Below are 19,157 nucleotides of genomic sequence, written 5' to 3'. Positions count from 1 at the left end.
TGTGCACAACCTGCTCGATGACAGGAAACATTGGGGCGGTGAACCAGTTTAATACCACACGTTTCAAAGGGTGACATTCGCGAAGCGCAAACTGCTTGACTGCTGTATAGACTGGTTCCATTGTTGGTATTCAGAAGTTCACTCCTTTTTGTCTACGTAGACAGGAGCCAAGTCATAGTGTCAGCAACCACCACTGGGAGGCTCGCCTTCAGGAAATAATTTGTACGTGCACTCTTAAAACCACGAATAAAACACAGTCAGAGTCGATATGACATAGCTCCAAGCTATACGACATGCATGACTACACCACTACATTGTAAGTCGTTGTAACATATACAGGAGGTACAGATTTTAGCATAAAAAAAACGAGATTAGATGTGTGTAACTTAATTTGTTCACTACCCCTTTAACAGGCATACATATTCTCTCCAAAACGTTATACTACAAATCTAAAGGAAATTCATTGTTTTATAACGTCACATTCAGAGTATCATTCAATCTATATGCCTTCAGTTTGTAGGTTATCGATTCTGAACCAGATTATCCAGTGATCAACAGCATAGATCTACGCATCTGAAACAGTCCAGCATCATCAGCACAGCACAGGTAGCATACTACATTGTTCCATAACTCTGAATTCTCACAGATTTTGTTTCAAATCTACAGTAGTTTTATTCATTTGTTCATACCACTGTGCTCAGCAATATTCCACCCATGGTGGCACTCTGTAAATAATCATGTCTGGGCCAGACAATCCAGTGATCAACATCATGGACATCAATCTACACTATAAGGATATACGATGACATGACTGTGTCAACCAGTTCAGCGAGCCTGATAACCAAATCCCGTGAGTCGCCTTTTACAAGTATGAGTTATTATACTGAAGGCCAGTTCTAACCCCGGGTACCTGTAGTCTCGCTCGTCAAGGCGGTGTGGTATAACTACATACAACTATTTAAGGAACTATATGTCAGTAAATTAATTAAGTGTCATAAACAAAACAAATACGCCTTACATTTATTGAGAGATCGACCAGTACAATGTGGACCTGCCCATTCAACTTAACCTGAACACGAAATTCTCTGCATATCCACAGGCAGGAAGCATGGAGGTGGTGACGAAAGCCAAGGCGGCGAATATATGGCCAAGGTATTTATCATAATAGAATGAAGATAATGTACACTGGCTGAAAGAGGATGGTCGGGTGTAGCTTCATTCGGTTTCACGCACTCATTCTGTATGTACAGAATATCCCGTTAGTTGTAGGATAGTTAGTTGCCGGATAGTTAGTTGCCGGATAGTTAGTTGTAGGATAGTTAGTTGTAGGATAGAAATTGTATGATAGTTAGTTGCAGGATTCCGTTAGTTGCAGGATAGTTAGTTGTAGAATAGTTATAGTTGCAGAATAGTTAGTTGTAGGATAGTTAGTTGCAGGATCCCGTTAGTTGCAGGATAGTTAGTTGTAGGATCCCGTTAGTTGCAGGACAGTTAGTTGTAGGATAGGTACCTGCAGGATAGTTAGTTGCAGGATCCCGTTAGTTGCAGGACAGTTAGTTGCGGGATAGTTACCTGCAGGATAGTTAGTTGTAGAATAGTTATAGTTGCAGAATAGTTAGTTGTAGGATAGTTAGTTGCAGGATCCCGTTAGTTGCAGGATAGTTAGTTGCAGGATCCCGTTAGTTGCAGGATAGTTAGTTGCGGGATAGTTAGTTAGGAGTGGGTGAATGAGTTGAATTCCAGCAAGTCACAGGGAATGAAAGACTGAGTATGGTTTTGGCAGCTTTCACATTGTATCCATATGGGGAATCGAACCGGAGTCTTCAACTTGACGAGCGGGCGCTTTGTTAGGCTATCCCACCGACCTTCAACAGGAATGGGTTTTGTAAGTGTCGTTCATAAGTAGAAAAGAACCCTGGTTTACATCAAAGATCAATTATTTGAAACTGATATGTATAAAGAAACTATGTGCCTAAAATGTAGTGATAAAAATAACTTGTGTTACTAATGTCCCAGGGTGTGCGAGATAAAACTAGATATATGGGGATATATTAACGTTAGGTGCCATGATGACAGGTAAAAAATCAATATACCAGCCCACATTCAGAGATAACAGGCTAGATTTCTCAACTGCTCAAACAGACATTTTCAATATCATGCACTTGCAGACACATTAAAAGCCAGCGTGTACGGTTCATGGGTATCATTGTTAGGTTATATTTTCTGCACATAATTCATAAACTTCAAAGTGTTGATTCATCAATTTCCAAATGTCAGTTCAACCTGACTCACTAAGGGACAGTATGTTTGACACGGCTACACATACTAGGAAATGTAAGTGTTGTCCGGTTTCAATTTGACAACCGTTTGAAATGTACATATAATTACCCGTCGGATTTACACCTTCAGTGCAGGACGCAAGAATATTCAGTATTTTGCCCTATCATATTTGTGTTTATTTCTTGCGTATGATATAATCGTAAATGTTTGAAATAAATATAGAAAACATGCCTCATAGCATCAAAACAAAAAATAACAGACAAACAAACAAAACAAATAAATAATAATGATGAAAAAAATAAAGTGAATTAACTGTGTAATGAAAAGAAGCCGTAGGCTTGCCACATTGGACTTTCTTGGCCTCTCCTGGATATATGCTTCATGGTCTGTATGTAGCTGGCGTTCTTTTTCGGTCATAAAGAGAGTGAGTTGGGTTTTACGCCGCTTTTAGCAATATCCCAGCAATATCAAGGCAGTGAACACCATAAATGGCCGTCACACGCCATGTTGGAAATCGAACGAGCGAACGTTTTAAACACCGACCCTCTTCGGAGGCTTGCTAACCTTAGCATGTTGTTCAATATCTGGGCAATAGTACTACATGCATTGCATGGGTTATTTTTGAAGCGAGGATTAGCTAGAGTGTAGCTTGCACACCCTCATGAGTGACTGAGTAGGGTTTTGCGCCGCAATATTTCATTAATATGACAACGGGGGGAGGGGGTGGGGGTAGGAATAGTATCCATGCATGTGGAAATGGAACTTCCGGTTCGGCGTGACGGATGATCGCCATAACCACTTGGATACCCCCTAAATGAGATTATTTGTACACAACGTTACGAGGAGATACGCATTGGTTGCAGTTCACTACGTGTACCTCCTCTGCGTAGGTTGCGTACTTCTTAACCCAGACTATTTTCACGAACTGCATTAAATTGCAGTCAGTTTACGTCAAGAACGACACACTGTTGTATAAAATGTGCACAGGATGGATATGATGAGAAACTATAACAGTGCTCCATGGTACAGACGCGTTCATGTGTATTTCGGTTATATATATTACTATGAGTCATAACATCATCAAATTAACATGCAGCTGAGTTATGAACAAATTTCACTTATATACATGGTTCAAAGAAAAGTGTCCATATATTTATGTTTCCGTGTGGGGCGCTTTGGTATCCTGGAGCAGTTAGGGTGGACTAACAACTATCTCTGAAATAAACAATTTTTTTTCTGAAATTTTTTTTTTATAATAATAAAAGAAAATGTAATTAAAAGGAACGATGCGGCTTTCTTCATTTTCAGAACTGCGGGTATTTAAAATACCACATAATCTAGACATAGATTTTCTTGTTTCAGGTTCTGTATGACAATTAGGATTGGCGGTGTCTTTTCTACTTTCATTTATTTCCATTTATTTTATTCAGATTTTGGTCGACTTAAGATATTTGATAAGAAATGGGATCCATTAAATAACACAGCTGCGATGCATCCCAAGCTTGCGAGGCGAACAACATAATTGGGTAACAGTGAGAGATATTTATTCAAGTGATAATGCCCGAGGCAAACAACCAATATAGTTCATATCACTACGGTAAATTTTCTGAAGTGTGGTCTCAGTACCGAGGCTTCAGACATATTAAGTACACCCTTTAGACAATATGCCAGTTGATTCAATGTTTTTGCTGGATTTATGTAACATAACAAAAGGGTTATTTGACATAATGTAAAATTTTATACAGACAACGTAATTATATAAACAAGTACTGAACTACCATCTTTAATCTCTCATCCCTGTTTCATGCTTTTGCTCAATGCCCCGTTGGTTTGAGTGTGCAGAGACAGTGGATTAGTCTTATGGTTAAAGCGTTCGCTCGTGTTGCCGAAGACCCGGATTCGATTCTCCATGTTGATGAGTTCAGTTTATGAAACCTGTTGTTCCCTTCCCTTGCTAGATATTGGTAAACAGTCACTGAAATCATTGTAAATATACTATGTGTCTCATTATGGTATGTCCTATTGGAAAGAAGTTGCTTGCCACAAATGTCGACTATGCTTGTCCTACGAGACGACTAGCGGGATCGAGTGGTCAGGCTCGCCGACTATGTTGACACATGTCATCGGCTCCATATTGCGCAGGTCGTGCTGTTGATCACAGGATTGTCTGGTCCAGACTCATTTACAGACTGTCGCCATATACCTGGAATATTGCTGAGTGCGGCGTAAAACTAAACTCACCACCATATTGGCAAAGTATGTTACATCATAACAGTACTGCCAGATTTACAATGCATAGCATAAGAGAGACTCGAATGAAGCTGAACTTCTGATGGGTAGCATGTTATGAAGCAGTAGCATGGTTAGTTAAAGCTTTCGTTCGTCACGACGAAAACAACGATTCCCACGTGGATATAATGTGTGAAGCCCATTTCTGGTGCCCCCTGCAGTGATATTGAGGGAATATTTGAATACTGCTAAAATGACATGAAACTCACTCATTCACTCACTGGGATGTAGCTGAGTGTGGTTTTAGATAACAAACCTACCATGATGCATTTTCACCAGGACAAATGCATGTTTAATCGTAATTCTATAATGAGTGAGCGAGTGAGTTTAGTTTTACGCCGCACTCAGCAATATTCCAGCTATATGGCGGAGGTCTGTAAATAATCGAGTCTGGACCAGACAATCCAGACCAACAACATGAGCATCGATCTGCTCAATTGGGAACCGATGACTTGTGTCAACCAAGTCAGCAAGCCTGACCACCCGATCCCATAAGTCGCCTCTTACGACAGGCATAATCGCCTTTTATGGCAAGCATGGGTTGCTGAAGGCCTATTCTACCCCCTGACCTTCACGGGTCCGGAATTCTAGAAGTTTGTGAATCAACAAACGTGTTCCCTGTCGTGATAGTGCTAAGAGCGGCGTAAAACTAAATTTAATCACTCACACTCAGATTTGCATCTAAACATCAGCGGATCCACAACGGGAAGGGGACGCAACCATGTTCTATGTACGTACAGTGTCACTCTATACATAGAACAGTTGACCCTGTGACCCCCCGAAAACTAACACTTGCAAATATATCGTGTCAACATCCGCGTTATAATGCAAGCTTGCATTCTCTAGAACGTGATATATCACAGTCTCCGCACATTGCATATTACATTAGTTATACATATCAAAACCATGGTCCAAATCCACCATCATACATATTGATGAAATATTTCCATAATAATACTCTCCGTGTTACATTATGTCGTGTTATCCCGGACATGGCCTCTATATCCCATGTGCAACATAAACAACATATACATTTCAACATGACTCTCAAACCAGGATCATCTGTCTATGGGCGTTTCAGCACGCAGGATACAGCCACAACTTGAATGTCTCTGCATGATTTGTTTGAACTCTACAATTTCAATCATTTTACAACATGACCTTCACAATGAAACCCATTTACAGTCTGTAAGACTCAACTGTTTTTAGTGGATAGTCATTACTTTGTCCCGAATTTCCATTTAATTAACTTTAGTGGGGTTAAATGAGTTAGTATCGTTATTCACGAGTGTTAATTTGGACATTTTAATTTTTAATTTCCACCTGCAACATTCTGTCTACATGAAAATCCATATATATTCGATCCCCCACGGTGCCCTCAGTTACAAAGTCCCTTGACATAACTTCAATATACACTGCACGCATATGTACACAAGTGATACCAAGCTGTAGCTTTCACGGTCAAGGTCCTTTCGGTTTCTCATTGTGGAAATTGTAAAACGACTTATTCTTCAATAATTCATATTAATATGCAAACTTTTCGATGCAAAACCAATGTAATGTCTGACATTCAAAGATCGAAGATGCTCTGTCTCTGAAATATATTGTATTTATGACGAATGACGTCATTCCTATGGGGCGTACATTTACAGCACAAGGTGCGTCTGGCAGCTCATATCAATCCGCGTCGGGTGATTGTACGAAGAATAGGTGAGTTATACAACCAGTTGTACTGTGGCATAGAATTTGCAACAAGCAAACTAGCCAGGGTATTACATTCATGTATTGATGTTTGGTTGTAGTGTATATTCACCGAAGAATGAGAATTATATTTTTGTGCGGAGACACATCCTCTATCCGCATAAATTAGCCCTGCTCAAGGAAGGAGGGTGTAAACTGCGAAGATAAAAGCGATATTACTTTGTGCACCATCATCCTGTATCGCTATTATTTCGTCAACGCTTCGTGGTCATTTCTGATCTAATTATATATTACTGGTAAGTAGACAATCAGTCGATCGTTGTATTTTTAAGTTCTTCTGGACATGTGAAGAGACTGTCCGTCTCGCTATTCTGATTCAAAATGGCGACTCGATCATGATATGTTTACATCGAATAGATTGTCAAATTTATTATGTCATATGTGTTGTTTTGTCCATGCGTGGCCCCAGCTGGTCTAGACTCCACCTGAGAGCATTAGCCTATTCAGTGGATAATTATATTATGATGTGTTGAGCACTGGACAAGCGAAATAACTTGGGAATTTAAGACGACCAACAAATGGGGAAAAAAATGTCACAAACATGACGCGTTACTCATTCATATTGTTCAAGGTATGTTTTATTAACAGTTGATGTTTCTGAAATGAAGTTGCTTATGTGAACTTACTATTTGAAATGTACAGATTTAGGAAAATGTTTTCAATAGTTCTGAATAAATCATGTCAATTTCATGACTCATCGTGGGTAACAAACTACTGCCAACCTCTGTTGATGTGTCGATTACTCTAGTGTGTCCTATTGTCCCATGGTTTCCTATATGTCAACTTTTGAACCGTCGTTGTGATTCTGATTCATGCAAACGCATCAACAAGAAATGGTGCTTGGTCTTTTATTTCATTTTTCATTTGTCATAAGGGAAACTCCATATAAATGAAGATCACCATGATTGTAAAGACTTCTTGTTAGTGATATTTGAGTTGACCATGGCTGCCCAGTAAAATCAGTCTTGTTGATGGAAATTAGGTATGAATGTGAGTATACCATTGTCTTTATGTGACTGGTTAAAAAAATGTTAGACTTTATGGCTACCAAGTTAAAGCAGTTTATATGAAGGGTACATCACTTATCCTTTGTTTTTGTTTTGGTTTAAGAGGAAATTTTGGATGTTTATTTTCCAATTTTGGTGATTTTTGTTTTGTTTTGGTGCATATGTGTTCTGTTTTGAGGATTTGTTCACTGTTTGTATGGTAGGCCTTAAACTGGCAATTTGCAATCTTTCTTATCGCATGTAGCTCTGTATTACTTGTCAAAATGTCTAGTGTGGGACAAAATCAACATTATAGTACCTGTGATAGGAATTTGACAGTTACCCAGGTTAAACCATTACAAGGTTCTGTATTGTTGTGACAGCTCCCGATACATTAGAAACTAGAAGTGACATACTTTTTAATAGAAAATTGAAAACAATAGAGCACTTCTTGCCTGAAGGCAACCTGTCATACAAGGCAAAATTCTGTTGGTGAGTGTCTCTACCTTTAAGAGAAGTCAGTAAAAAAAAAGATGACTCCTTTGTTTTTGACTCCTCACTAGTTTAACTCTGAACTGGTAGTGGTAATCAACACTTTGCTTTAATGGATCTTTCTTTTTTCCATTTCATTTATTAAAGAATAATTTCACAAGATATAAATCATGTGTTACATTAAAATCAGAGAGTCAGTGCAAAGACCCTTTTTAGGCAGATAGACATGGGCTTCCTCCACTTATATCTTTAGTTGAGAAGAAACTGAGGGTGCTAGATACTCAGGTTTCTCTTTCAAGGTATTTGTTTTGTGTATTGAGATATCAGGTGGTTTGAGAACACTAATTTTGATGTGTCCTTGTATTCACCAAGCAAATGTCTCTGAAATTTTTTCACTCCAAAATGTGAGTATTGTTTAGTTACAAAGGATAGTTCCACTTTCCTTGTTTAGAGTTACTAAGAATTACAAGGTAAAATTGGATTGTGCTTGGCACAAGTCAAAGTGAGGAATCATGTAGTACCTTGTGTGGTAAGACACCTGTCAAGATTGGGAGTGGAGGAAAGGAGCCTAATGATGAACTTTTAAGAGTAAACATTTTTCAGAATACTGTTTATTCATATTTATATATTTATCTATCCCCATAGAAAGAGGAATGTCCTGGATTGTTTCTATGAAATAAGAGATACCCTACATTGTGTAATATAAAGTCTTATGAAGCATTAAACTCCTGAATTTTTAGTATAAGCTGACATTAGTATTGTCTGCATCTAATTTTATGTCAACATTTCAGTGAAAAAGTGATCTAGAAAGGGTATTGCACTGTTTTGTAGTATTATCATATCATGAACAAAACTGATATTAAGACTCCCAAACGTGGTTAACCATTTGGTTAGAAAAAAATGGTGTATTCATTCTTCCTGTTAAGTGAACATCAAAAAGTAATGTGATTTTTTATTTTAAAAGTTAAGCTTTTCCTTGGTTGTTTTGATTGTGGTTAATGTCGGGTTGAAAAGTAACAAGGCTGCTTAGAAAACGGGAAAATTGAAGGTCACATGCAACCAAAAAATCAAACACATAATTAAAATACAATTATCAATTATTCATGACATATAATATACATTGTTGCTTGTAAAAAAATAAATAAACAAAATTCAAAAGTGCAATATTTTGTACTTGGTCTTAATTCCCTCGAAACGAAGCCTTCGGGAGACCAAACCCAGTCATAGCGGGTGGGGGTGCACTTAAGTGTGACGACGGCTTCCGATTGGCTGGTTCATTTGCTGATACGCTGAGGGCTCATTGTGTGTACAGAAAGATAATCTGTTTGATGAGCATTTTAGAAGTATGGCGAGTCACAGAAAGTAAGATCCTTTATGGCTAACAACTTCTTTTATTGTACTTGATGTGTCATTTCAGTATGGATTCACATATCGTTGTCAAACAAAATTGTATTCACTAGTAGAGGTTATACATAAAGAATGTATATAGAGATGTTGGGTTTTGTAGATACATGTTCTCTGAATTTGCGTCTGATCCAATCAAAGATCATCTCTGTAGAGATGGTGAACTACTGCGTAGCTGGAAATTTTGTGAATTGTATGAACTTCGATTTCGGTGGCTTTTTTTCTTCATGTTTTTTTTTTTTTCAGCTTTATAAGTTGAATTGGCATTTTTCATGATTTGTTTCGGTAAGTGCATACCTAAAGGTATCAGAATCTGCAAAGTTGTATTTTACGTTGCATGTGACCTTTAAGGACTGACCATGAGTCGACAGTACCATGTGTATACTTGGCAAACTAACATGACTTGCACTACTGCAAGGTCATTCTTGTGTATCTCGCCTTGAAAAAGGACATAAGGGTTCAAGTAAAACACACTTGCTAAAAAAAATCATAAATATTTGTTAATATTCGGTACTAGTGACCATGAATAACAAATTGAATCTATGAAGGGTCCTGGTTCAATTTACCGAATATGTGAGTGAATCATAACAGCCTTAGTGCTAAACAACAAACCAACCATGATGCATTCTCAATGGGAGAAAATAGAAAAACCAACCATGCTTCATTCTTATAAGGAGAAAATAGACACTATTTAGACAATAGTCACTGCATGTTAAATTGGAATTCTAGATGTTGGTGTGTCAATAATGAAACATACAGCTTTATGAATGCTACATTGCTTGATGCTGTAAGCAAGAAGTTGTCGTCTATGAAGTTGTATGCTTCATTGTTGACAATCACTGTGGCAATTATATATATATATATAGAGAGAGAGAGAGAGAGTGAGTATAAAATGAGCTTATTTTATCATACACTACGAGCACTGGTAAGAACACTTTTCATTTGTGAACTGCATAAAAAGTCATATAATCTGAAGCTGCTGCATTGAAGAGGATTTTTTAGACTGAAGTTGAAATGCACAATGCCTGTTGGAGTCGGACTTGTAAACCTTGTGACATCATGTTATTGTTTTTGGAGGGAATTCATTTTTTAGAACAATTCTTCACCATGGACTTTCTTTGGAATATCTGCTTTTTATATTCTTGAAGTCCCTCTGTCTCCGGAATTGACAAGAGGTATTGTCTGCATTTGAGTATAATCCTCCAAAAGTAGGTTTGGTTATTGAACCAGTACTAGATGTCTCCTTTATGTTTCTTTGAATTGATTTTGCATCATTCATGTTTATAACTAAGTGTGTGAACTTATTGGCTGCAATGTAGTTGCTGATAATCCAAAACACAGTACATGTGTATCAGGAAGAGATATTCCATATGTTTCCTTAGTCCCCAAGGCATGTGATGTTTGAAACATTTGCTGAGACTTGTCTTTCAGTGCATAAATTCAACGAAACTAATGAGAATGAAGATTGTCAGGCTAGGAAATTCATTATAAGAAGTGACTTTTGGGGGATTGAAATTGAGTTTTCTCTGTCATGAAAATTTAAGTGTGCCATTTCATTTTTAGGTTTGCTATATATTCATGGTCTGTTAAAATGAACTTCAAAGCATTATGTGACAAAGTGATTGTAAAAGTTGTAACTGTAACATTCACTAACAAATCATGAGTAATAAAATAATGCTAGGTATGTGTTTTTGTTTGGTCACTGACCTCAAACTTTGAAGAATAAGCACTTCACAATGTCATAACCAGGAATTGTTAGCTTAAGTAAAGGTGACATTGATTTTCACTTAATTTTGATCACATGAGGTGTCCTTCCTGAAACATTGTTTAGACCCAAGTGCAGTTTTGCCAGTTTGTGTACAGCAACACTCTGTATTGTTTGCTTATTTTCTTTTGCAGTTGTTAGTTGAATCTCTGAAGTAGGCCGAGGTAACATCCATCGTGTCCAACAATGGCAGGGCGAGGCGGGGCACAGAGGCCTAATGGGGCAACCCAAGGAAAAATATGTCAGTTTAAATTGGTGCTGTTAGGAGAATCAGCTGTTGGAAAGTCCAGCTTGGTCCTTCGATTTGTCAAAGGACAGTTCCATGAATATCAAGAAAGTACTATAGGAGGTATGTATTAGGGCTGAAATGAATACACTGTGTGGTGAATATGGTATGTATCATGAACTTTGGGTAACAAATACGAATAGTTATTCACAAATATAATATTGTAGTTAAGTGACTGAAGCACACTATGGAACCACTATGTTGACACTCAAGTTAGGTATGTAAAATGACTATTAGTTATAGTCCAGAGTACCATGTGCAGCCTTTGCAAACTAACATGACTTGCACTTCTGCAATGCTGGTACATATTCTTTTCTTGCATATCTCACTTTAATAAGGGCTCAAGTAAAACATGCTCAGATAAAGATTTGTAAATGTTCATTCACATTCAGTTCTTGTGACCACGAATAATGAATTGTAATCATAAAGGGCTCTGGGTCGATTCGCTGAATATGTGAGTTTATCATAACAGTCATAGTATGTATGCACATTTCGTTGTTTCTATTCACTTGAACATGTTTCCTCTGAATCATGATCTAAGTTGACATTTGGAAATCCTGGCACTTGTTTACTGTCTTGTACCTGAAGTTCATTCCTATGGGTGAAGATGTCAATTCAGTAAGCAGTTTTTGAAAACTAAACTTGACATATATTGTCTATTGGGGCATTTGTGTAGCCCTCTGATAAGAGATTTCATTCGTCAAGCCAAGGACGTGTTTCATTCCCCACATGGGTACAATGTGTGAAACCCATTTCTGGAGTGAATTTCCTATAATATTGCTGAAAGCAGTGATATAAAACCTTACTCACTATTTCCTGCCCGTCTGAAATGGCAATTGGGGCATAAGAAAGGATCAAATGGTTTCTTTTTAGCAAAATTTATATGCTCAATGATTTCTGTTCTGTTTGAAGGTGATCAAATTTTTACCAGCACCTATCTCTTGCAGCTGCTTTTTTGACCCAGACAGTATGCCTGGATGATACTACAGTGAAATTTGAGATCTGGGATACTGCTGGTCAAGAGCGATATCACAGTCTAGCACCTATGTACTACAGAGGAGCTCAAGCTGCCATAGTTGTATATGATATTACTAATCAAGTAAGTTGCGTTATTCAGTTTTATGTTTTTTATCCAGCTGTAAGTAGAGTTGAGAAACAAGCCCTTTTTAGTGCTAGAAATGAAATTTAAAAGTTTTGGTATTAAACCATACTCTGATGATAAACCAAGCAGGAACAGGTTAGGTTTTCTCATAAAGATACAGACATTTGTGTCTCATAGTGTAAAATACTTAAGCCATACATAAGTTTGGATCAACGTATATATGTGTCTTAGAAATGAAAAATCTGGGTTGTTTTCTCAGTATGTGCGTGTACCAGAGATGTGAGTGAAGGGAACTAGCAAGTTGTCTCCCTTGACAAATCATCACCACCATTGTTTGATTTTTATTTAAGGAATTTGTCAGTATTATGAATGATGGAAAAACGCAATTTTGAAACAAGGATTGGCATGAAGATGTTAGTATGTCATTTTGTAAGGATGATAAGTTTATCTGATGTTAGGTTTTGAGCTTGGAGTTCGTGTGAACTTTTGTCATGACATGACAGTCGTTATTGAAACCTCAGAAACCTCAGAAACCTCAGGAGCATCTGTGATGCTTAAACTTGACTAAGCTCTCTGACCTCAGTATGAGCAGTTAAGTCTGTGAATTAATTTGCCTTATACCTGTACAATTGTTTCAAGTAATGCATAGCAGTTTAGGTGAACTACATGGCCTAAATATTGCTGAGTATGGCGGAAAACTAAACTGACTCTCACTACATGGCCTTTGACGCTTTTATGACTTTCTCAGATCAGGAAAATGTTGCTGTGTAGTAGATTGCAATGTTTACTGGGTCCTTGCCACTGTCAGGGCAAACAGACCCGTGAAGGTCCCGGGGTAGAATAGGCCTTCAGCAACCCATGCTTGCCATAAGAGGCGGCTCTGCTTGTTGTAAGAGGTGACTAACGGGATCGGGTGGTCAGACTCGCTGACTTGGTTGACACATATCATCGGTTCCCAATTGCGCAGATCGATACTTATGTTGTTGATCACTGTATTGTCTGGTCCAGACTCGATTATTTACAGACTTCCGCCATATAGCTAGAATATTACTGAGTGCAGCGTAAAACTAAACTCGCTCACTCACTCACTCTTCCAGGGCAAACAGTAATCTAACACATGGCAAAGGATGATGTTGTCCATTAACAGCTCTTGCTTCAGCTCATAACTCTTTGTCAGACTTCATTATGAAATATTTTCCCTTTTGAATTTCATTTGACTTGCCTGAAATTCTGATTTGCCTTGGAACATTTTTTGCTGAGTCCTGTTTTTCATCTCCAATGAGATATTGATAGAAAGTGTTCTTACCTCATGTACTAAACTGTTCCTCTTGATCAGGACACATTTGGCAGAGCAAAGACTTGGGTAAAGGAATTGCAGAGACAAGCCAGCCCTAACATTGTGATAGCGCTGGCAGGGAACAAAGCTGATCTGGCCAACAAGAGAATGGTGGAGTATGAGGCAAGTGAAATAGCTTCATTTCTTGTTTTATCAAAGAAAAATCATTTGTCCTAAACTAGGGGTGGTGGGGAAGCCTTGTGGTTACAGTATTCACTCATCACTCCGAAGACCAGGGTTCGTTTCCTTATAAGGAGTCATATGAGTACAATGTGTGAAGTCCATTTCTTGTGTCCCCTGCTATGACCTTGTTGGAACATTGCTAAAAGTGACAGAAAACTAAATTCAGTCAGTCATTGTAAACCAGGAATTCCATTACTTTGTGACTATTTATTCACATTGTATTAATGTTGATGGTTTTCTGTGTGAACCAGCAAACGTGATAAAGGTAACACATTTGTTTCTTCAACAGGAGGCTCAAGCATATGCAGAAGAAAACAGTTTACTATTTATGGAAACTTCAGCAAAGACTGCCATGAATGTTAATGACATTTTCTTGGCAATAGGTGAGTTGAATAATGTTGTTAAAGACAAAGTTTTAAGAAGCAGTTGGTACATGCGCACTAAAATGCCGCATAAAGACTTCAAAATTTAATGTTTTTGTGCACTGATTTTGAACTCATGAGTAAGTTAAAATTGCATTTTCATTCTCATGTACATTATTCGGGAGTTCTTGGTCAGAATGTAAAACTTGCTCAAATGTCAAGGCCAATGAAAATCACTTCTCATGATGATACATGTATATGAGCTGTCACCAACATGCAACATGCAATTTAAGGGATGCTTAGTTTGTAATGGCCAAGAAGGAATATTGTCATTGAGCCCAGGTGGCACAACAAGAGTCATAATACTAATACCAATCATGATTATATTAGAGGAAAGTGTAATCAATTTTAAGCAACTCTAATGATTGAAGACCAATTTTTACACTCAAGCCCACAGCTTATTATGAGTGTAGACATAACCGGAAATCCTGGTTAGGATGCTAACATAGTTTGTGGGCTAGTTTATGGGCAAGTTTATGGGTCAAGGACAGTAAGAAGCTGAATTATCCTTGCAGTTGTAGTGTTCAGGAAATCCTGCTCTGATTTTTTGAACAACAAAATGAAATGGCATAATTGTTGTGATATTTTAAGTTAAGTCATCAAAGATATGGGCTCGCTATTTTCAGAAAGGCACATGTAAATTATCTGTATTGTTCCCAGAACATCAGACAAATTCTGCATCAGCTGTCACTGGACATGTTAGATTGATTTATGGTTGTAGGTACTCATAGTTCTTCCACATGGGTATGTTCATTATTAAGCTTTTCTTTTGAAGTGAGCTTAGTTTATAGTTTGCTTAACTTTAATCATCGACACCTTTTCTTCTCTGAAGTATTGAACATCCCATTATTGAAAACACAACAGTTGTAAATCACCTTTCCTAAAATGTATGTGACAGCCTTTCTGTTCAATACCACAATCATTTCCTTAAGCTTTTCTACAAACTCATATTGCCTTAAATTTATTTTTGGAAAATGGCAATAAGATCACTCTTTTCAATGAATTAAGGCTTTATTTGGAAAATCATCAAACTGGCTGCAGTGTCAGTAAGACGTGTGCCTTTAGGTACCTTTCATCAGTTCAGGAAATATGTATATTTGACATTCTACTTGATTGTATGCAATTTTGAAAAATGTATTTATGTTATCTTTTAAGATAATCTGTGTCCAATGAAAGGGTATTTCATGGAATCCAAAGAATCCAGGGTGCAATCAATGCCAAATGTGTTGACTGAGACATATTTGTAGCTGCAAAGGACCCTCACAAAAAAGTATTTAATGTAGTTGAATAAGGTTCTCTTCCTGGAGATTCAGGTTGTCGCCTAAATGCCAATTTTTCTGTTCAAAGATCATCTAACAAAGGACACTCATGTGACACTGATATCTGGATAAGTATACAAAGTCTAAGTCCCTGATTACTGACAGCATCAAGTAGTTTCCAGATTGATTGTGATGTCTCAGGCAGGGTGTCCTTGTATCATATGCAGATTGAGGATTACAGGTCCTTTGTGTTGCCTTTATGTGGGACAGCATGTGATTTGTAGCCTAATTAGGAAAAAGAATTGACTCACTGTTTAATACTACTATTTCAGCAAAGAAATTGCCGAAGAATGAAGGTGGTGGCGCTGTGCAACAGAGGAATCAGGGAGTGAGGTTGAACAATGAACAGAACCAGCAGTCAGAGGGAGGCTGCTGCAAGTAATACAACCATTTAGTGGACAGCAAGGCTGTCATGTGATCAGACTTTGGTCCAATCAGAAACTTTGTTACATCATGTGAGCTGTGTGCCAGCCCATTGTTTCTGAACTTGACAAACATGTTCAGCAGTGAAACTTTTTGAGGGTGAGGAGCCCCACAGATGAACAAACATTGAACGGATTACTTTACAAGGAAAACGATTTTTGAAATGGCGGCGTGCGGCTGTTACTCACTCTTCAGTATGGATGCGTATTTATTGCTGAATTTGTAAATTTTCATGATAAATGTCTCCTGATAATTTTGAAATAACAGAAGGGACAATTGGGGGTGGGTGGGTGTTTTGTTCTTATCTTCTCCTAAGATTAATGTTTTTGATTTTGCATGGTAATTACAAGATAGTATTGGACAGTGTACAGAAATCAATATGAAACTACTTTCCATGTTACACTTCTTTTGTTACTGAAGCACGAGTGATGAATTTGTAGAGGCTCCTCTTCAATAAGACTCTTTTACAGGTTGTAAGATGCTAAATTTTGCTGAATGATTTTCATTAAGAAGCAATTTTCTCTTCTGCTTATTTCTTGTCAGACCAGGGTGCAGTTCTGAGGTGTTCTTAAAACCTAGCAAAAAAGCTGCTGCTTTCTGCACAGACAGGTCGTTGAAAATTGTAGAAGTATACATTTCAGTGTTCAGCTATGATCTAGCCTACATGGAAATGTGGTTGTGCTTTCTTGCTTTCAGCTTCACCACCTGTCTTCTCTTCCTGTCCATCTTCACTGTGAGGACTAGTCTGTGCAATAAGCTATGCTTAGTCTCCTTATGTCCTATTAATGATATATACATGTATATCAAAATGCTCATGAGGATGTTGAATGGGTCATGGTAATCATGAGCATGGTTCCTTGAGAAGCGTTTCTGGTACCACCAGTTAACATGCTGTTGAAATAGATAACATTTGCCTGGTTAAAAATGGCTAAAGTAGAAATACCTGTTATGGACCTTCAATTTATTTCAACTGACTTACTCCATTTAAATGTGTTACTGTATGTGGCTGAAAGGAGAGACGGATTCCTTCTCTGTGTATTGCCATGCCATTAATGTCACTAACATAGGCATATAATTCCTTATACATTACAGTCAACTGTCTGTGTGATTGCCCCCTGGTCTGAAGTGGGAGTTGTGTATATGAGAGCCGAAAATGGCTGTTGACTGTAATATATCTAGCAAAGTGAGAATTGCACATTGTAATTTTGTTGTAAAGGTCCTGTTGTGATCGTGTATCAAAGATTAACATGTATATTCATATTCTGTACATAGACATCGATGAAGTGTTTTATACCAAGCCCATGAGGAATATACACATGGTCTTTCATAAACAGAGACAAGAAAGATGACATAAGGCATTGTATATGTGTGTTCATTGTGGTCATGTGCTGCAATCATCAGGTTCCACTAGAAGATAATTCAACATTGGTTCATTCAGTAACAGATGTTCAAAGTTTAGTTCTTCTGCCAGTTCAGTTTCATTTTCCAATTTGTTGAAATTCCTCAAAATTGATAAAGAGTATGGATTTCAATGTAATGAATTGATAGTTTGAAATGAATTTCTGTATACCTGATGTCCAAGTTACATTATTAATTTCTTTGGATATAGGATGCATTTACGGTCATTAACCTATCATTGTCATTGTAGTATATTCTGCTAAATGGTGTCTAGGGTACACAACCAAATGATTCAGCTTTCTCTTCTGAAAACATAGTCTTTGAAACATGCTTTTGTTGCTGGTGTGTTTCAGCTTTAATGTACAAGGTCTTTAAATTTTTTTTAATCTTTGAAATATTATTAGTATTGGTTTGTTAAAATACTCCTAAGGCCTATTGTTATTTTCAGATAAATTATTTTGACAATTGATGATGCTGTTGCTTGGTCTGATTCCTTTGTTAAGAATATATGGAAGGCATAAAGAGCTTCATGATGAGCCTGATTTATGAAATAATACGAAATATGAAGGTCAAATTGTAGGACCAGACAGGTTTTTGATGCTATTGTTATTCTGCTCATCACTTCAAAGAAAGCCTGTATGTAGTGATTGTCTGTCTGCAGTACAAAGTGTCATTTGAATGGAAAACACCACAGTTGGGGTCAAACATTTCCAGAAAAGCACCTACTCTGACTTCGTTCAAGTGAACGATTAGCAAATTTGTAATAGTTATGAAAATAATCTCAAAATGTTAATCCTTTTAGAGAATAGTTCTCATGAGTGTAATTTATGATTTAGGCATGGTATGTCTGCATCTTTTTCAGGTTGATCAGCACCATACATTACCATTTCATCAAGTAATGATATTATTGGCACAGGTATCTATTGAAGACTCACTTGGTGACTTTCTGACCATTGAAGATCTGAGTTGATAGGTAGTTAGGCTGACTCAGTTGACCATGGACACTATCATAGATAATATTCAAAGATGCGGTTTGCTCATATATGTCGGTCCTGTTCATGGATGTTGCAGGGTTCAACCGTGTACAAACTGATGGAAACCGTGTATAATGTACACTTCACAAATAAACTTCTGTATATAGTAAAGAAGTAATATCTTGTTTGTTATGTTTCTTCTGAGTCCAGTCCTTCTGTTGAAACTTACGGGATAGTGTGACTTTGCTGATGATAGTAATGCTGTTTATAGTACACTTTATTTCCATACCACACAGGAACACACTCAAATTACAGGACAAGTGATTGTGGTTTGGTGAGAAAGTGCACATAACCAGAAGGGCAGAGTCAATAGGAAGTGATGTTTTCAGCCTAGACCTAAAATTTTAGAAAGGATTGGAGGAACAGGTCCCATAGAGAAGGGGCATCTACTCTAAAAATCAACAGCTGAATGATGTGTTGATTGTTGCTTATGCTATCAGTCCTTTGGTTCTAACTGAGTATTTATAGTGATTTACTTAGATTTTTACTGCATCAACAGCTTTTAAATCGATGTTCTTGTGTGGAATGCCACACTCAGCAGAAACGAAGCCCTCGGGAGACCGAACCCAGTCATAGCGGGTGGATATGCACTCAAGTGTAACGACGGCTTCCGATTGGCTGTTTCATTTGCTGATACGCTGAGGGTTCATTGTGTGTACAGAAAGATGATCTGTTTG

The 19,157-nt window shown here is 37.6% G+C and overlaps 1 protein-coding gene across 2 annotated transcripts; it reads left to right on the top strand.

Annotated features, from left to right (window-relative positions):
- Positions 1-6,196: 6,196 nt before the first annotated feature.
- On the top strand, positions 6,197-18,594 carry LOC137299010 (ras-related protein Rab-5C-like). 2 transcript variants are annotated; one of them, XM_067831471.1, is made up of 6 exons: positions 6,197-6,279; positions 11,112-11,326; positions 12,211-12,362; positions 13,702-13,824; positions 14,174-14,267; positions 15,898-18,594. In XM_067831471.1, exons 2-6 carry the CDS (start codon positions 11,164-11,166, stop codon positions 16,005-16,007), a joined length of 642 nt encoding a protein of 213 aa, XP_067687572.1. In that variant the 5' UTR covers positions 6,197-6,279; positions 11,112-11,163; the 3' UTR covers positions 16,008-18,594. The 2 variants fall into 2 exon arrangements, with proteins under 2 accessions (XP_067687572.1, XP_067687571.1); XM_067831470.1 differs by lacking the exon at positions 6,197-6,279 and adding an exon at positions 6,413-6,566.
- The last annotated feature ends 563 nt before the right edge of the window (positions 18,595-19,157 follow it).

Source organism: Haliotis asinina, chromosome 10 (assembly GCF_037392515.1).
Source record: "Haliotis asinina isolate JCU_RB_2024 chromosome 10, JCU_Hal_asi_v2, whole genome shotgun sequence".
In the NCBI taxonomy this organism is placed as follows: Eukaryota; Metazoa; Mollusca; class Gastropoda; order Lepetellida; family Haliotidae; genus Haliotis; species Haliotis asinina.
This window is presented reverse-complemented; position numbering and strand designations above follow the sequence as displayed.

Coding starts and splice junctions, on each gene's coding strand:
- LOC137299010 (XM_067831471.1), top strand. CDS start 11,164: ATGGCAGGGCGAGGCGGGGCACAGAGGCCTAATGGGGCAACCCAAGGA. Junction 11,327..12,210: donor TCAAGAAAGTACTATAGGAG/GTATGTATTAGG, acceptor TATCTCTTGCAG/CTGCTTTTTTGACCCAGACA. Junction 12,363..13,701: donor TATATGATATTACTAATCAA/GTAAGTTGCGTT, acceptor CCTCTTGATCAG/GACACATTTGGCAGAGCAAA.